The sequence below is a fragment of the Bison bison genome, unplaced genomic scaffold, assembly GCF_000754665.1.
Source record: "Bison bison bison isolate TAMUID 2011002044 unplaced genomic scaffold, Bison_UMD1.0 scf7180017864309, whole genome shotgun sequence".
NCBI lineage: Eukaryota > Metazoa > Chordata > Mammalia > Artiodactyla > Bovidae > Bison > Bison bison.
In genome coordinates, this window is record NW_011494881.1 from 8,410,338 (window position 1) to 8,430,693 (window position 20,356).

General features: G+C 35.2%; 1 protein-coding gene across 2 annotated transcripts in view; it reads left to right on the plus strand.

Annotated features, from left to right (window-relative positions):
- ADK (adenosine kinase) overlaps positions 1-20,356 on the plus strand; it is a 550,542-nt gene that overhangs the window by 374,716 nt on the left and 155,470 nt on the right. For both annotated transcript variants that reach the window (XM_010852351.1, XM_010852352.1), the window contains exon 7: positions 8,468-8,638. In XM_010852351.1, the coding sequence (XP_010850653.1) occupies positions 8,468-8,638 (171 nt within the window). The remainder of the gene's footprint in view (positions 1-8,467; positions 8,639-20,356) is intronic.

Sequence of the window (20,356 nt, forward strand, 5' to 3'; positions counted from 1 at the left end):
CTAGCATTTCTCATGATGTACTCTGCATATAAGTTAAATAAACAGGGTGACGATATACAGCCTTGACGTACTCCTTTTCCTATTTGGAACCAGTCTATTGTTCCATGTCCAGTTCTAACTGTTGCTTCCTGACCTGCATACAGGTTTCTCAAGAAGCAGGTCAGGTGGTCTGGTATGCCCATCTGTTTCAGAATTTTCCTCAGTTTATTGTGATCCACACAGTCAAAGGCTTTGGCATAGTCAGTAAAGGAGAAATAGATGTTTTTCTGGAACTCTCTTGCTTTTTCCATGATCCAGCGGATGTTGGCAGTTTGATCTCTCATTCCTCTGCCTTTTCTAAAACCAGCTTGAACATCTGGAAGTTCACGGTTCATGTACTGTAGAAGCCTGGCTTGGAGCATTTTGGGCATTACTTTGCTAGAGTGTGAGATGAGTGCAATTGTGCTGTATTTTGAGCATTCTTTGGCATTGCCTTTCTTTGGGATTGGAATGAAAACTGACCTTTTCCAGTCCTGTGGCCACTGCCGAGTTTTCCAAATTTGCTGGCATATTGAGTGCAGCACTTTCACAACATCATCTTTCAGGATTTGAAATAGCTCAACTGGAATTCCATTACCTCCACTAGCTTTGTTTGTAGTGATGCTTTCTAAGGCCCACTTGACTTCACATTCCAGGATGTCTGACTCTAGGTGAGTGATCACAGCATCATGATTATCTTGGTCATGAAGATCTTTTTTGTACAGTTCTGTGTATTCTTGCCACCTCTTCTTAATATCTTCTGCTTCTGTTAAGTTCATACCATTTCTGTCCTTTATTGAGCCCATCTTTGCATGAAGTGTTCCCTTGGTATCTCTAGTTTTCTTAAGAGATCTCTAGTCTTTCCCATTCTGTTGTTTTCCTCTATTTATTTGCATGATCGCTGAGGAAGGCTTTCTTATCTCTCCTTGCTATTCTTTGGAACTCTGCATTCGGATGTTTATATCTTTCCTTTTCTCTTTGCTTTTTGCTTCTCTTCGTTTCACAACTATTTGTAAGCCCTCCCCAGACAGCCATTTTGCTTTTTTGCTTTTATTTTCCATAGGGATGGTCTTGATCCCTGTCTCCTGTACAATGTCACGAACCTTCGTCCCTCCTTCATCAGGCACTCTGTCTATCACATTAGTCCCTTAAATCTGTTTCTCGCTTCTACTGTATAATCATAAGGGATTTGATTTAAGTCATACCTGAATACTAGTTCATTTAACCTCTGGCTCTGAGCATTGAGTGAATCCATCTCAGATTTTGACAAATTATTATTATTTTTCTTAAGTATGTCTTCTTTTTTATTAGTTTATTTTTCCCTATCATTCCTGATCTCTCCTAATTCTTCTTCACTCTATGGATACTCCAATGTGTTTGATATGTGTCTTGCATGCTTGAAAAATGAATCATCATGTTTTACGTGTGTGCACGTGTGTGTTTATTGTACACAATATATAAAAGGATGAACTATACACAATCTGATGCATATGTTTCTAGTATATTACTTTATATCTTTGTATAATAGTATGTATTCACCATATTTTCTGTGTCTTTTTCCCTAGAAAGGGACTTTCAGAATGCTTCACATTTCCTTTTACTTTCAGCAAAGCTGTGTTAAATATCCTTGCATGTATCTCCCTGAAATCCATGTTCTTTCTACTATTGCTTCCTCCTATTACATGCTTTTGGAGGTGTTTATTTCATATGGAAGAAAACCTGACACCTTTTCACCTGTTCATGTTTTTTTAATCCTGAAAAAGATTAATATATTTGTGGGATGAGTGATTTTATTTATGCTTCCAAAAGGAGCCAAAAGGCAGGAAGAACTAGGTGAATTATCCTGTTCCATTGTTGGATTACATTTAGTCAATGGTAAAATAAGCGTTACAGCATCACTAGTATATTTTTTCTGACTTTCTTCTTTTAGTGATTCTTTTCCTGTTGTTGCTATAAGTAGTGCATATCATAGCATTGTAATTGTAAACAATTTATACATTATCCTAATGTTGGTCGAAGTCAGTATTTTTCTTACAATCATATAGCAACTATGCTTTGTAATAATTCATACTTGATCCTACAAGGAAATACATTTTATACTCCAAGAGGTTTGCAGAACACATAGGACCCATTAAAAGGAAGAAAACACGCTGTATGATTTTTGTATTTTTTTTTTTGGCTTCTTATTTATTCATTCTCTCAACTAGTCTTGACTAGTGTTACTATGGCACTTTCGTTATGGTGTGGAAAACAGACTAATTATGTTCTTTAAAACAGACAACAGTCGTACATCTTGAGATACAGCATCTGGTACTCTCAGCCATCCCTCATCAGTGCTAGTCTGCATTTGGTAGGGCTTCTAGTTGTCCAAATATTTTTATGTTATGGTATATTCTTATTTTTTTAAATATTTATTTATTTATTTTTGGCTGCGCTGGGTCTTCATTGGTACGTGAAGACGTTCATTGCGGCGAGGGGGAGCTATTCTAGTTGCTGTGCGCAGGCTTGTTACTGCAGTGGCTTCTCTTGGTGTGGAGCACAGGCCTGGGGCGGGGGCCCAGGGGGGGGCAGGTGCAGTTTCAGTAGCTGTGGCTTCTGACTGCGCAGGTTCAGTCACTGTGGCTCAGGGGCTTAGCTCTTCCATGGCTTGTGGATCTTCCTGGACCAGAAATCAAACCTTTGTCCCCTGCATTGTCAGGCAGATTGTTAACCACTGGACCACCAGGGAGGTCCCTCTTTTAAAGAGAATGATCAAACCACTTCACCAAAATTTCAAAAATAAAAACATGAAAATCACCCATAATTTTTCTACTGAAATTTGACCATATCTGCTTTTGGAGTATTCCCTAGTAGATTCTTTTCCTATTGATATAATATAGTTTATAACCATATTTTGCATATACTGCTTGTATAGCTTCTGTTTCATTTAACACTTGTGTGGCATAAACATTTTCCACTTTGCCGCTTTGCTTCATAATTTTCCTTTTTAATATCTTCAAAGTATTCTCTAGAATAGCATTATCTAGTGGAAATACAATAAAACCCACATAATTTAAAATTTTCTAGTAGAGACCTTGAAAATGTAAAAAGAAACAAGTAAATTAATGTTAACAATATATTTAACTTCAAATATCTAAAATAATTATCATTTCAACACATATTCATATAAAATTATTAATTATATTTTTAATCTTTTTTTCTTTGAAATTGGTATCTGTTTTACATTTGTAACACAGCACAGTCACTAAATTGTCAATGGTCAAAATGAAATGTAACCGTACCAAAACAATAAAAATGTGTTTAATAGAAGAATATTTTTCCTTCCTTCCATTTTGAAATTTCAAAAAAATTAAATCAGAAATTCAGTTCCACAGTCACACTAACCACATTTCATATGCTCATTATCGACATGTGGCTTCTTATATTTAAATTAAAATTAAATAAAATTTGAAATTCAATTCTTCAGTTGCACTAGCCACATTTTAAGTGATCCATAGCCAAATTTAGAATGGGTGTATATGCCAATTCTTACTTGACTACTTATTCCTCTATTACTGAATATTTATGTTTAAGTCACATGTATAGTATACTGATGTGTTCCTAAATGAATATTTTCCATATTTTGAATTATTTACTTGAGGTAGACTCTTAGAATTATTGCATCAAAGAATATGAATTTTATATTTTGTAATATTTTCAGTTTATTTTCTTGGAAAAGTGTCAGTTGCACTCCCATCAGCAGGAATAATATAGTGATTTTTAGCAACCTTTCCTCATCATTAAGTTACTACAATGATTTTATATTCTATGTATTTTATTTTGTTAATTGAACTATAGTTGATTTACAATATTACATTAGTTTCAGATGTACAACATACTGATTCTATTTTTTAATAGATTTATATTTCATTTAAATTATTAGAAAATGATGGCTCATTTTCCTGTCATGTACAGTGCATATATTTATAGCCTATTTATTTTATACGTAATAGGTTATATCTCTTAATCCCATATTGCCATCTTGCCCTGCCCCACTTCTGGTAACCACAGTTGTCTTTTTATATCTATGATTATTACATTCATATGTGATAATAAAAAGTATCTGTCTTTCTCTGTCTGACCTATTTCATGAAGTACAATACACTCTAGGTCTGTCCACATGGTTGCAAGTGGCAGAATTTCATTCCTGTTTATGGCTGAGTAATCTTTATCCATTCATCTTTTGATGGACATTTAGTTGCTTTCAGCTGCTTTGAACTTTGGAGTGTTTTTATTGTTTTGAATTAGTGTTTTTGGTTTCTTTGAATATATATTTAGCACTGGAATGGCAGGATCATATGGTAGTTCTATTTTTAATTTTTTGAGGAACCTCTATACTGTTTTATGTAGTGCCAGTACTAATTTCCATTCCCACCAACAATGTTCAATTGTTCTTTTACTCCATATTTTTGCAAATATCTATTATTTATAGACCTTTTGATGACAGCCCTTTTGACAGATGTGACATTATATCTCACTGTGGCTCTGATTTGCATTTCTGTAATGATTAAGAATCTTTTCATGTGCCTATTGGTCATCTGTATATCTTCTTTAGAAATGTCTACTCAGATCTTCTGCCCATTTTTAAAATTGGATTGCTTATATTTTTGATATTGAGGTATATAGGCTATTTATATAGCATTTCAGATATTAACCCTTTATTGGTCAATTATTTACAAACTTCTCTCATTCCGTAGATTGTGTTTTTATTTTGTTGATGGTTTCCTTTGCAGTACAAAAGCTTTTAAGTTTAATTAAATTCCATTTGTTTAGTTTTGCTTTTATTTCCTTTGCTTTAGGAGACAGATTCCCCCCAAATTGCAATAATATCTGTCAAAGAGTATTTCACCTCTGTTGTTCTCTAGGAGTTTTATGGCATCCAGTCTTACATTTAGGTTTTAGGTCTTTAATACATTCCGAGTTTATTTTTGTATATGATGTTTGAGTATGTACTAATTTCTTTCTTCTACACGTAGCTGTCCAGTTTTATCAGCACCAGTCATTGAAAAGACTGTCTTTTCTCCGTTGTTTATCCTTGCCTCCTTTCTCATAGATTAATTAAACGTAATGCATGAGTTTCTTTTGGGCCCTCTATTCCTTTCTGTTGATCTGTGTTTCTCTTTCTGTGCCAGTACTATACAGTTTTGATGACTGTAGCTTTGCCATATAGTCTGAAGTCGGGGAACAAGATTCTTCCAGCTCTCTTCTTCTTTCTCAAGATTGCTTTGCCAATTTGGGATCTTTTATAATTCCATATAAATTTTAGGATTATTTGTTCTTGCTCTGTAGAAGATGCTTTGAGTTGTCTGATGAAGATTACAATGAATCTATAGATTGGTTTTAGTGATATGGACATTTTAATCTTTTTAATTCTTCTATTCCATGAACATGGAATCTTTCCTTTATTGTGTGTGTATTATCTTTCATTTTCCTTCATCAGTGATTTATAGTTTTCAGAGTATAGCTCTTTCACCTCCTTGGTTAAGTTTAGTTGTGGGTATATTATTTTTGATGTGATTTTAAATGAGCAGTTTATTTTCTTTTAGTATTTTAAACACTTGAGTTCCTTACACTCCCCCATATTTAAGCTACCCTGAGAAATCCTCAGAGTGGCTGACTGACAAATCTGCATACTTGGGATTTCCAAATTTTATATCTGCCTCTGATTAAAAAAAAAAGGTTCTTTGGCTCTGCCTTGGGCCTTCCCCATTCCTTTTCCTCCTGCCTTTTTGTTCTGCTTCAGTTTTCATTTTAATGGATAAAATTGTCTCACTTCACCCTCAGTTCTGATTAATATTAGCCAGTCTCTAAGAGTTAGGATCTGCTTTGCTTTTCATTGTTCTTATGGCCAAAGAGTAGCAGGGCTAACTGTTGTGCTGACTGAAATTTCTAATTAGGGTATTACAAGAGTTTTGTTGATTCTATAGAGTGTTTTTCTAAACTATAGCTCTCTAAACTATTGGTCTGTTTTTATTACAAACCTGTTACTTGAAAAAAAAATTTATACTGGCACTGTTTTTATTTTTGGTGATACTATACTCTGAAACATGTGGCTTAGCAATGGATATAAATCAAGAAAGAAAAATTATGGTTGGCATCAGTTTTAGGTCTTTGCACTCTAACAGAGCACAAATCCATAATTGCTCAAATACTAAATATTTACTTAAAGAGAAACAAGAAACAATTCAAAAAATGGAATTAATTTAAATTGTGAATTTGCCTCAATTAAAAACTGACCTTTTTTTTGTATATTCTTTGTAAAATTGACAAAATGGAAATTCTGCTGTCCACATCACATGCTCTTATGTTGCATTTTAAAGTTAACACACATACAACATACACACATTTGGAATGAGGCCAAATTTAAACTCCAGGGGCATACTGTTCTGTACCTTAAATTACAATCAGATGTATTTTAGCACAGATCAAATTTTCAGTCTGAAGTTGGTGAGAAGCCTAATTATTTGACCAGGTTACTATTTATGTAGACCATTCTATGGCTGTCTGTGGTTAATCCACAGCTGGCAGAGTGCTAACTCTGGGAGGTTTTTATTTCATGCTGAAACAGTTTGGGGAGAATTAGGAGGAGGGGAGAGTTTTAAACTCTCCTCATTAAATGAAAGACTAAAGAGCAAATACATCCATATTACTATGGAGACAAGATGCTATATACACTGTTCATCTTAATTCTCCAAGTGACAAAAATAGCAAAGCAGCTTGAATGCTCATAGTTCGCAAGTGACATGGTATTTGGTTAAAAAATGAAGATGAAAAGATTAAATGATATTACCTAATAATAAATGATGTTACCTTTCTAAAGAGTTGAATATTGGTAAAGAATTAATGGATTAGAATTTTAAATGATGAGAAAATTTTATGTTATTTTGATTGGAGAACATATTTCTTATAATTTTATTAGCAATACTTTAGTAAGAGATAATTATAAAGTTCTTTCTAAATACTTCAAGATTTTTAAGGGAAAGATACCCTTCAAAAATATACCCCAGTACACATGACTTCTGCCAGAAAGTTGATTTTTTAATGTTCAAAATCTTATTTTCTCTTTAAACTTTTTGAGTTTGCAAGAGGGATGTCGTTAGTCTCTCATTATAAGTGAGCATTTCAATAGCTCTTTTGTAACTTAAGGTAACTCTTCTTCTCTAATGAAATGGCACATATTAAGCATACACTACTCATATGATAAACTTTTCTCCTGATCAAATGCTATAGTTTCCTGCTTTGCATTTTATAATTGCATTTTTAAGGTTTACATTGTAGAGGCTGTGCTTCCCTTGTGGCTCAGATGGTAAAAAAAAATCTGCCAGCAATAAGGGAGACCTGGGTTCAATCCCTGGGTTGCGAAGATCTGCTATTGAAGGGAACATCTACCCATTCCAGTAGTCTGGCCTGGAGAATTCCAGGACTGTATAGTCTGTGGAGTTGCAAATAGTCAGACATGACTGAGCAACTCTCACTTTCACTTTCACTTGTAGAGGCTTTTGTATTATGTATGTTGTTGGTGTTGTTAAGTTGCTCAGTCATGTCCAATTCTTTGTGACCCCCGTGGGCTGCAGCATGCCAGGCTCCCCTGTCCTTCACTGTCTTGTGGAGTTTGCTTAGATTAATGTCCACTGAGTTGTTAATGCTGCGTAACCATTTCATCCTCTGCCAATCCTTTCTCCTTTTGCCTTCAATCTTTCCCAGCATCAGGGTCTTTTCCAGTGAATCAGCTCTTCACGTAAGGTGGCCAAAGTATTCAAGCTTCAGCTTCAACATTAGTCCTTCCAATGAATATTCAAAATTAATTACCTTTAGGATTGACTGATTTGATCTCCTTGCATTTTATGGGACTCTCACGAGTCTTCTCCAGCACAATTTGAAAGCATCAATTCTTTGGCGCTCAGCCTTGTCTGTGGTCCAACTCTCAGATCTATTCATGACTACTGAAAAAACCATAGCTTGAACTATACAGACTTTTGTTGACAAAGTGATGTCTCTTGTTTTTAATATGCTGTCCAGGTTTGTCATAACTTTCCTTCCAAGGAGCGTCTTTTAATTTCAAGGCTGCAGTCACCGTCCACAGTGATTTTGGAGCCCAGGGCAAAAAATCTGTTACTTGCTATGAAGTGATGGGGCCAGATGCCATGATCTAAGTTTTTTGAATGTTGAGTTTTAAGCCAACTTTTTCACTCTCCTCTTTTACCCTCATCAAGAGGCTTTTTAATTTCCTCTTCACTTTTCTGCCATCAGAGTGATAGCATCTGCATATGTGAGTTTGTTGGTATTTCTCCTGGCAGTCTTGATTCCAGCTTGTGATTCATCTGTATTTTGTATAGATTTACTTGTATTCTCACTGAGAATGATTCTGTGGAGATAGCATTTCTAATTTCTCCTTTTTTTCTTTACCCAGGGTTTTTTCCTCACAGTTTCTCCAGAGTCGGTTTTAAAAGTGGCTCACCATGCTTCTGAAAACAACAGAATTTTCACTTTGAATCTGTCTGCACCATTTATTAGTCAGTTCTACAAGGAATCATTGATGAAAGTTATGCCTTTTGTTGACATACTTTTTGGAAACGAGATGGTGAGTAATTTTTTTAGATAAAAGTACCTTGCTTTTGGTTTCTGTTTGTGTATGTGTTTAGAAATACATAAATAAAAACTTAAATAACTGCATAAGTACACTTGAGAATTACACAGTAAAATGGCCTCAGTTTGGTCCAATATAGTTCATTATTTTCAGTATTTCCTTTAGAATATACTAATTCCTTACATAATAAACAATTAGTCTTTTAAAAATTTGGTTGTTCAGGTTGATAATTTACACATGGTAACATTCACTCCTATGAGCTCCTATAACATTTCTGTGAGCTCTTGCAAATGTATACCTGTTATGTGACTTGTAAGCATAAGAAAGATAAAAAACATTTTCATCATCTTTGTCGGTCAAGCCTTCCCCTAATCCTTAGCCCTTAACATAAACTGTTTTCTGAACTGTAAAATAATGTTTTTGTTTGAAATTTTCATGGATTAAGATACGTGATATCTAGTTAAAATAAATGTTTTATGAAGTTAAGTACATTTTCAAGGTCTTGAGTCAGTTTAATAAATTATGACTATATGGTTGTATATTGTAATTTGTAGTTAAATGTGTTTAATCGAGATTATAATTTCTTTCATTCAAACTTTAGTGAAAAACAAAATTTTTTTCTTATTTAATATTCATACCTTCTGTCTTACCTGTAGACTATAAAAATCCATAAATACTTGTGGACTATAAAAATCCTTGAAATAGAAAAAAAGGAGATGTTTGCTATATCTTCCTTTTATGAATGTGTGAAGTTGTGTGAATTACCTCAGAAGTCCATTCTGATTCAGATTCTATGATTCTAACTTAGTTTGATTATATTCACCAATTTTATATCTAAATAAAATAACTATATTGTCTGCCTAGAATAACATAAAATTTGACCTGGAAGTAACTTGTGGGTTATTGGTGTGGAAATCATATGGTGTGGATATCTTCTAAGGGCCCTTAACCAATTGAAGGACATGCTACATTCTTAACGACCAACAAACTGACATAATGGGAAAAAATAGTGGTAAAAACCTTGATCTCCTAGGTATCTGCTAGAGGTCTCATTTGACTGAAATCTATGTTTCAGATTTTCCGTATTGTCAATGTTATTTTCTAGGTACAGGAAGCTCTTAAGAAAAGTGCTATTCTAGACTCTTTAAATAACGTTAACGAGTTGGTCATTAGTATAGCAGTCTGAGAGTGCTTGGGAGAAGTTGATACTTGAATCCAGAGTCCTTTATAGTCAGAAACAGTAGAATGGCAATACTTAGACTTTAAGAAGACAAACTTTAAAACTTTTAAAAAAGATAAATGTCATTCTAAAGAATGAGATTTGGAAAGTAAAACTTGAGAGGGTTGAATACCAGCAAAAATTCAGTTATGACTTTAAAATCTCAAATGACCTTAATTAAAAGGAAAATAAAGAAGAGCCTTAACAAGAATAAAAAGCTTGGAGAACATACAGAAAGCTGTTTAATAAGAGCTCACATTTGTAAAACATATGTAAAAATGATGGAAAGCATTTACAGAATGAAGGAGCAGTGCTGAAAGTTTGGCTGAGACATAGGAGAATAGAAAAGAATAGAGGCCTAAGAATGATTAGTTTTGCAGAAAATGCTGATAATATAAAAATGTTCTTTATTGTTTAAAAAAACTTCAAAAGTGCAATCAACAAAAAAAGTAATTGGACTTCATTAAAATTAAAAACCTTTTTGCATCAAAGGACACTATCAAGAAAGTGAAAGACAACACATGGATGGAAGAAAATAAATACATCTGATAAGGGATTAATGTATATCTCAACAACTCAAATATATCTCGACACAGGAAACAATCCAGTTTAAAAATGATCAAAGGACTTAAACATTTCTTCGTAGAAGACATACAGACTGGCAATAAGCACACATGAAAAGATGCTCACCATCAATGATCACTAGAGAAATGCATATGAAACCAAAATGAGATACTACTTGGTACCCTTTTGGATGGCTATTGTCAAAAAATGGAAAATAACAAGTATTGCCAAGAATGTTGAGAAATGGAAACCCTTGTGCATGGTTGCTGGGAATGTAAATGATGCAGCTGCTGTGAAAAGCAATTCGATGCTCCTCAAAAAGTTAAACAGGGAATTATTACCATTGTTGTTGTTTAGTCACTCAGTCATGTCCAATTCTTTGTGACCTCATGGACTACAGTATGCCAGGCTTCCCTGTCCTTCACCAGCTCCTGGAGTTTGCTCAGACTCATGTCCATTGAGTCGGTGATGCCATCCAACCATCTCAACCTCGGTCATCCCCTCCTCCTGCCTTCAATCTTTCCCAGCATCAGGGTCTTTTCCAATGACTTGGCTCTTTGCATCAAGTGGCCAAAGTATTGGAGCTTCAGCTTCAGCATCAGTCCTTCTAATGAATGTTCAGGGTTGATTTCCTTTAGGATTGACTGGTTTGATCTTCTTGCTGTCCAGGGGACTCTCAAAAATCTTCTCCAGCATCATAGTTCGAAGGCATCAGTTCTTCAGCGCTCAGCCTTTTTTATTGTCCAGCTATCACATCCATACATGACTACTGAAAAAACCATATCTTTGACTAGATTGACCTTTGTAGGCGAAGTAGGCAAAGCACTGTCTCTGCTTTTTAATACGCTGTCTAGGTTGGTCATAGATTTTCTTACAAAGAGCAGGTGTCTTAATTTCATGGCTGCAGTCACCATCTGCAGTGATTTTGGAGCCCAAAAAAATCCTGTCACTGTTTGCATTGTTTCCCTATCTATTTGCCATGAAGTGATGGGACCAGATGCCATATTCTTTGTTTTTACTATTACCATATGATCCAACAATTCCACTTATAAGTATTAAAAAAAAAAAAAAAAAACTTCAAAGCAGGGATTCAAATGCTTTTACACCAGTGTTTATCAGCATTGTTCACAGTAGCCACAAGTTGGAAGCAAAGCAAATGTTTTTCAGTGGTTGAATAGATAAATGTGATATATTAAATACAGTGGAATATTATTCAGTCTTTAAAAGGAATGGATTCTGGTAAAATACAGAATAAATTAAATAAAATCTTTTACCTGATACATGATAAAATCTGAATGAACCTTGAAGACACTTATGTTAAGTGAAATTAGCCCTACCTATACAAGCAGACACATATTGGATTTTCCTATAAGAATTCCTCTGAAATGAAGTATTTAAAATAGAAAAACTCAGAGAGAGATAGCAAAACAGTGGTTACCAGGCACTGAGGGGAAAAGGGAATTAGGAGTTATTATTTAATGAGTACAAAGCTTCTGTTTGGGATGACAGAAAACTTCTGGAAATGGATAGTAGAAATGATTGCAGAACATTGTGAATATAATGTCAGTTAATTTAACACTTAAAATTGTTAAAATGGTAAAAGTTTACTACCTTATGTACATTTTATCACAGTTTTAAAAATTGATTCTACAAATCAGTAAACTTTAAAGTTTGACTAGAACTTAGTATAGCTTATTAGGGAAATTATTTTTCCTTACCTAGAAGAGGAAGTAGTCAAATTACAAGCTACTACATGGCTCAAAAAGGGCTTCCCTGGTTGCTCAGTAGTAAAGAATCTGCCTGCAATGCAGGAGATGCAGGTTTGATTCCTGGGTTGGGACTGCTACTGCTAAGTCACTTCAGTCGTGTCCGACTCTGTGCGACCCCATAGATGGTAGCCCACCAGGCTTGCCCATCCCTGGGATTCTCCAGGCAAGAACACTGGAGTGGGCTGCCATTTCCTCCTCCAATGCATGAAAGTGAAAAGTGAAAGTGAAGTCTCTCAGTCGTGTCCGACTCTAGCGACCCCATGGACTGCAGCCTACCAGGCTCCTCCGTCCATGGGATTTTCTAGGCAAAAGTTCTGGAGTGGGGTGCCGTTGCCTTCTCCGCCTGGGTTGGGAAGATTCCCTGGAAAAGGAAATGGCAACCCACTCCAGTATTCTTGCCTGGAAAATCCTGAGCCTGGCAGGCTATAGTCCATGGGGTCGCAAAGGGCCAAACACAACAACCAAACAACACAACAACAGAACTCCAAATCATGTCAGGATGACTTTAACTTTTCTGATATGATTGTTATTCATATGAATTCATTTCACTAGATATGTAGTACTTGTATGACAGTCCAATAAGCAGTGATATACATATGTAGTATGTTTGAGATGATTTGTCATAATATGGATTATAGAATAATGAATATTGGATATAGGGCAATTTGATATATTTGATAATTATTGAACCAGTCTCAAAAAATTCTTCTGACAAATTAATACTGATATGCTTCACTATAAATGATTCAGATAAACTTGTGTTTGTGGATAATGTAGATATAGAGAATGCAAATAATGGAACATGTTAATAAATTATCAAATAAATTAAATGTCAAAATGAGACTTCTGACAATTTTAATAGATTAGAAATACCAGTTAAGTGATGAAATTTAATAAGGATAAATAAAAATGATATCATATTTGATTATAAAAAATATGGTATTATAAGATTTATCTCTTTGATCTCATCTTTCTTTGTTTTCCTCAAATATTCTAGTAATAATAAACTATTTTCAGTTCTCTAGGGAAAAAAGGGGGCATTTAACTTATAAATTGCAATGAAGTGTGAAATATATTTCTCAGCGTATACATTCAGGATTGCTCTGTCCTTCCCCCCACCTCTTTATCCCTCAAACCTCTCCCCCAAATCTACTGTGTTTAATATAAATCCTCAAAATGCCAATACCTAGCCAAAACTAAATACACTTGGCCCTTATTTTCTACCTAGTGCCATTTTTTTCTTTCATAGGATGTGTGCCCTTTGATTAACCCAGCTTACCACTTGAAGAGGGTTCCCAGTTCATTGCAGAGGAGAACCCACGTAGAATTCAACAGTCTCTTTCAGTTGAGGAAATGGAGCTGCAAGTTTGGGAAGTCTAACAGCTAGCCAGCTAGTTTGCAGTTCATAGTACCTGAAGGGAAAGAGCTACATAGACAAAGAACACAGGAGATTTGCGGAGTCCCACCCAAGTCTTTGAGCTGAGTACTGATCAGCCATGAGGAAACTAATGAAGGCTGAGGGAAAAAACCAACACTTGAGAAGATCTTTGGGCATAATCTTCAGAGTGCACAGACAGCCTGTAACCATCCTTATTGTACTAGCTAGAATTGAGACTCTTATCATAATTCATGGGCTTCAGATAGAGTACTTAGAACATCCCTGGGGCAAAATTAGTCTAGAATGTGTCTTCTTTTGTCCCTTATAACAATATTATCCCAACATGCATATGGTCCCCTGTATTGGTATGAAGTTTCCTTCTATTCATATTCAGAATACTGAGGGCTTTTTTCTAGAATGGATGTTGGATTTTGACATTGCCACCCCACCCCAATTTTAGAAAACCCAATCCAATAATACAAAAAAAGGATACTTCATTGTGACCAGGAATATTCAGTTGATTTACTGATCAATATAGTTCAACTTAGTAAAAATAAAAAGCATTACCATCTTAGTAGATACATAAAAGAAGATGTCAAAATCCAACATCCATCCCTGATAAAAAGCCCTCATAGTACTTAGAAGGGACCTTCTTCAACCCAATATGAAACATTCACAAAAAATATACAGCTAACATCATACTTAAATGATTAAAAACTGAGTACTTTTCTCTAATATCAGGGACAAAGCAAGGATGTTCGCTCTCTCCACTTCTATTCAGCATTGTCATATATGTTTTAGCCAATGTTAACAACATATGAAAAATATCCAGATTAGAAAGAATGAAGAAAAATTATCTCTATTATTAAACATAATGGTTGTCTTTATAGAAATCCTATTAAATCTACAAAGATATTAGAAATAAAAATGAGTTCAGCAAGGTTGTGGGATATAAGATAAACACACAAATAGCACTTGTATTTTTATATAGTAACAGCAAACACTCAGAAATTTTTAATCACTATTTTCATTACCAAAAAGATGTATAACATACTCTGGGATAAATTAAAAGATGTGCAACACTTGTGTACCAGTTACTACCAAATATTGTTCAGAAAAATTAAAGAGCTAAGTTAAGTGGAGAGAGAAGGCCTGTTTGTGGATTTTAAGAGTCAATTGTGAAGATGTCAGTTCTCAAATTGGTCTATGGATTCAACATAATTTAATTTAAAATCCCAACAGGTTTTTTTGTTTGTTTTGTAGATGTCAACAAGCTTATTCTAAAATTAATGTGGAAAAACATTGGACTGAATAGTCACACAGGATTGAAAAAAAGTCAGAGGACCTGCGCTACATGGCGTCAGGACTTAGAAAGCTGTCAATGCAGTGTGTCACCTGCCTAAAGATAGGCAGGTTCCTAGCACCCCTTATCGAAGAGATTATCTTCCCTCCATTGTATATTCTTGCCTCCTTTGTCAAAGACAAGGTGCCCATAGGTGTGTGGGTTTGGTCTATCTTTCTGTTTTTGTTCCAGTACCATACTGTATTGACTGTAGCTTTGTAGTATAGTCTGAAGTTAGGAAGGTTGATTCTTCTAGCTCCATTCTTTCTCAAGCTTGCTTTGGCTATTTGGGATCTTTTGTGTTTCCCTATGAATTGTAATTTTTTGTTCTAAATCTGTGAAAAATGCCATTGGTAATTTAATAGGGATTGCATTGAATCTGTAGATTCCTTTTGGTAGTATTATCATTTTCATAATATTGATTCTTCCAATCAATATTGGAAGAACATGGATACTTGGATACCTCTCCATTTGTTTATATCATCTTTGGTTTCTTTCATCAGTGTCTTACAGTTATCTGCATACAGCTCTTTTGTCTCTTTAGGCAGGTTTATTCCTAGGTATTTTATTCTTTTTTGTTGCAGTGGTAAATGGAATTGATTCCTTAATTTCTCCTGATTTTTTATTATTAGTCTATAGGAATGCAAGTGATTTCTGTGTATTGATTTTGTATCCCACGACTTTTCTGAACATTATCTTTAGGTTTTTCTATGTATAGTCATATCGTGTCATCTGCAAACAGAGTTTTACTTCTTCTTTCCCAGTCTGGGTTCCTTTTATTTATTTTTCTTCTCTGATTGTCTTGGCTAGAACTTCCAAAACTATGTTGAATAATAGTGGCAAGAGTGGACACTGTTCAGGATCACTGTCTTGTTCCTGATCTTAGAGGAAAAGCTTTTAGTGTTTCACCATTGAGAATAATGTTTGCTGTGGGTTTATCATACATTGCCTTTATTGTGTTGAGGTAACTCCCCCTCTGCCCATTTTTGAAGAGTTTTTAATCATAAATAGGTGCTGAATTTTGCTGAAAGCTTTTTCTGCATCTGTTAAGATTATCACATGGTTTTTATCTGGATAGCTATATGTGCAACAATGAAATTAGAACACTTCCTAACAGTGTACACGAAAATAAACTTGAAATGGATTAAAGACTTAAGTTTTAGACCAGAAACTATAAAACTCTTAGAGGAAAACATAGGCAGAACACCGTATGACATAAATCGCAGCAGGATCCTCTGTGACCCACCTCCTAGAATTATGGAAATAAAAACAAATAAACAAGTGGGACCTAATTAAATTTAAAAGCTTTTGCACAACAAAGGAAGCTATAAACAAGGTGAAAAGACAACCCTCAGAATGGGAGTAAATAATAGCAAATGAAACAACTGAGAAAAGATCCCCAAAATATACAAGCAGCTCATACAACTCAATACCAGAAAATAGACTACTCAATCAAAAAGTAGGCAGAACACTTAAACAGACATTTCTCCAGAGACATAGAGAAGGCTAATAAACACATGAAAAGATGCTCAACATTTCTTATGATTAGAGAAATGCAAATCAAAACTACAATTAGATACCACCTCACATCAGTCAGAATTTCCTTTATTAAAAAATCTACAGACAGTAAATGCTAGAGAGGATGTGGAAAAAAGGGAACCTTCTTAAACTGTTGGTGGGAAGTATATTGATACAGCCTCTGTGGATGACAATATGGAGATTCCTTAAAAAACTGGGAATAAAACTACCATATGATCTAACAGTCCCACTATGGGCATATACCCTGAGAAAATCATAACTGGAAAAACACACATGTATTTCAGTGTTCATTGCAGCACTGTTTACAATAGCTAGGTCATGGAAGCAACCTAGATATCCATCAACAAATGAATGGATAAGGAAACTGTGGTGTATGTATATATATATATATAGGAATATTATATATGTGTGTGTGTGTGTGTGTATATATAGGAATATTACCCAGCCATAGAAAGGAATGCATTTGAGTCAGTTCTCATGAGCTGGATGAACCTAGAGCCTATCATATAGAGTAAAGTAAGTCAGAAAGAGAAAAACAAATATCATTTATTAATGCATATATCTGGAATGCATAAGATGAGACTGATATGCATTTGAGTCAGTTCTAATGAGGTGGATGAACCTAGAGCCTATCATATAAAGTAAGTCAGAAAGAGAAAAACAAATATCGTTTATTAATGCATATATCTGAAATGCATAAGATGGTACTGACAAACCTATTTGCAGGGCAGCAGTGGAGCTACAGACATAGAGAACAGACTTCTGGACGCTAGAAGGGAAAGGAGAAGGTATGACAAATGGAGAGAGTAGCATGAAAACATACACACTACCACGTGTAATATAGTTCAGTTCAGTTCAGTCGCTCAGTTGTGTCTGACTCTTTCCAACCCCATGAATCGCAGTAATATAGTTAGCCAGTTGGAATTTGCCGTATGACTCTGGGAGCTCAAACTAGTGCTCTGTGACAATCCAGAAAGGTGGGCTGGGTGGGAAGTGGGAGATAGATTCTAGAGGGAGGTTCAGTTCAGTTCAGTTGTTCAGTCATGCCTGAGTCTTTGCGACCCCATCGACTGCAGCACACCAGGCTTCCCTGTCCATCACCAGCTCCTGGAGCTTGCTCAAACTCATGTCCATTGAGTTGCTGATGCCTTCCAACCACCTCATCCTCTGTTGTCCGCTTCTCCTCCTGCCTTCAGTCTTCCCAGCATCAGGGTCTTTTCCTGTAAGTCAGTTCTTCCCATCAGGTGGCCAAAGTATTGGAGTTTGAGCTTCAGCATTAGTCCTTCAATGAATATTCAGGACTGATTTCCTTTAGGATGGACTGGTTTGATCTCCTTGCAGTCCAAGGGACTTTCAAGCATCTTCTCCAACACCACAGTTCAGAAGCATCAGTCCCTCAGCACTCAACTTTCTTTTTAGTCCAACTCTCACATCCATCCATGACTACTGGAAAAACCATAGCTCTGACTAGATGGACCTTTATCGGCAAAGTAATATCTCTGCTTTTTAATATGCTGTCTAGGTTGGTCATAGCTTTTCTTCCAAGGAGTAAGCATCTTTTAATTTCAGTCATCATCTGCAGTGATTTTGGAACCCAAGCGAATAAAGTCTATCACTGTTTCCATTGTTTCCCCATCTATTTGCCATGAAGTGATAGAACTGGATGCCATGATCTTAGTTTTTTGAATGTTGAGTTTTAGCTTTTTCACTCTCCTCTTTCACTTTCATCAAGAGGGAGGGAACATATGTATATCTATAGCTGATTCATATTGATGTATGACAGAAAGCAAAGCAATATTGTAAAGTAATTATCCTTCAATTAAAAATAATTTAAAAAGAAACTGTATCAAAATAAATACTCCTTGATAAAAATCCTAAAATAGAATAAAGATAGGCAAATAGATCCATTAGACCAACAATTGATTTTTTTTTCAAAATTTCAGAAGCCATTCTGTAGAGAATAGTCTTTTTAACAAATTATACTATACCACTTGAATATCCATACCCAAAAAAGTAAGCTTCAAGCCATACAAAATACAACTGAATACAGCATACAGTAGCTATTCAAGTGTTCAACATTAAAAAGTTTGACCATGCCAAATATTTGCACGAGCTAGTTGAACTGTCAGATATTGCTGATGAAAATGTAAAGCGGTACAACTCCTTTGAAAAAATGGTTTCTTATAAAGTTAGATATATACCCACCATTTGACCTAGCTGTATTATTCCTTGGTATACACCCAGGAGAAGTGAAAATATATATGCATACAGACACATACACAAATGCTTATAGGAATTTTTATTATATTCAGTCTGGAAGCAACTTAGTGTTCATTAACTGGTGACTAGATAAATTGTGATATATCTATGCAGTAGAATACTACTCTATAAAAGAAATGTATTTATACATACACCAACACAATCTGAATATTTATGCTGAGTGAAAGATGAGCTGCCAGACAAAAACTACATTCTGTATGATTCCATTTAAATTCTTGAAAATTCAAAATTTGTAGATTCATGGTTGCTTGGGAAGGAGTTATGCTGTGAGGCAGTGATCACAAATGGACGTGATGAATTTATTCCTTATCTTGATTGTGGTTGTGGTTTCAGGACTTCACGCTTTTGTCAAAACATTAGATACTTTAATTTGTGCAGATAATTATATTTGAATTATATCTTATACAGCTGTTTTGAAAATATATGTACTGTGTGATTCTGTTTACATAAGTTTAAAAATGGAGAAAATTAACCTTGAGTTATTCAAATAAAAAGCTCTAAAGAATCAGTGTTAAAATGAAGACATGAAATAGGTGAAGGAAGTTGAGGTATCTCCCCTAAAAAATGAATTGCCAATTTTTTGTTTGGTTCACCACATACCAAATTTCTTTTATTTCTATGAAAGATCCCTTGTATTTCAAGGGCAGTATCAAGTCAGAGGAGGAGTATTTTGATAGTCCTGACTTTTAATTTTGACAGATTATTTTAAATTATCATACTTTATCATTAAATAATACTTTAAAATTACATTGGGCATCCACAATAATCATCATTTAATTTGCACATCAGTACTGTGGCTGGTTTTCTAATGCATGGGAAGTTTTGGCTTGATTCATAGTAAGTACCATTGACCTCTGAAAAACACAAAGGTTAGGGGTGCCAACTGTAAAGGCAATAAAAATTCTGCTTATAGTTTATGGTTGGCTCCCCACCCAAGGTTCCAAGCAAAGGCAGATCGAGTAGTGGTCCAGTATTTACTACTGAAAAGAATCTGCCCCTGTATGGAACCCTCCACAGTTCAAACAGTCTTGTTCAAGGGTCAACTGTACTGAGGTTTTGTTATGTACTGTTGAAGGTGTCCTTTGGAGTACTACTATTCTGCCTCTCAAGTTTCACTTAACTTTCTTGAAAAACATGCACTCTCTGTTCCATTGTTAAAACATCATATGTAGTACCAAGTGAATAAGGAAAAAATGTTAAGCTATTTAGACTATTTTCTGATCGACCAGCTTTTTTTCCTACAAATTTTTTTTTTCTGATCGAGAGTCAATTTATTTGTTCCTAAGCCTGCAATTATTTGATTGACTCACTTGAATAATTTTATTTTTATGCAGTTATAAAATACAGTTCAGTTCAGTTCAGTTCAGTTGCTCAGTCGTGTCTGACTCTTTGCGACCTCATGAATTGCAGCACGCCAGGCCTCCCTGTCCATTACCAACTCCCAGAGTCTACTCAAACTCATGTCCATCGAGTCGGTGATGCCATCCAGCCATCTCATCCTCTGTCGTCCCCTTCCCCTCCTGCCCCCAATCCCTCCCAGCATCAGGGTCTTTTCCAATGAGTCAGCTCTTCGCATGAGCTGGCCAAAGTATTGGAGTTTCAGCCTCAGCATCAGTCCTTC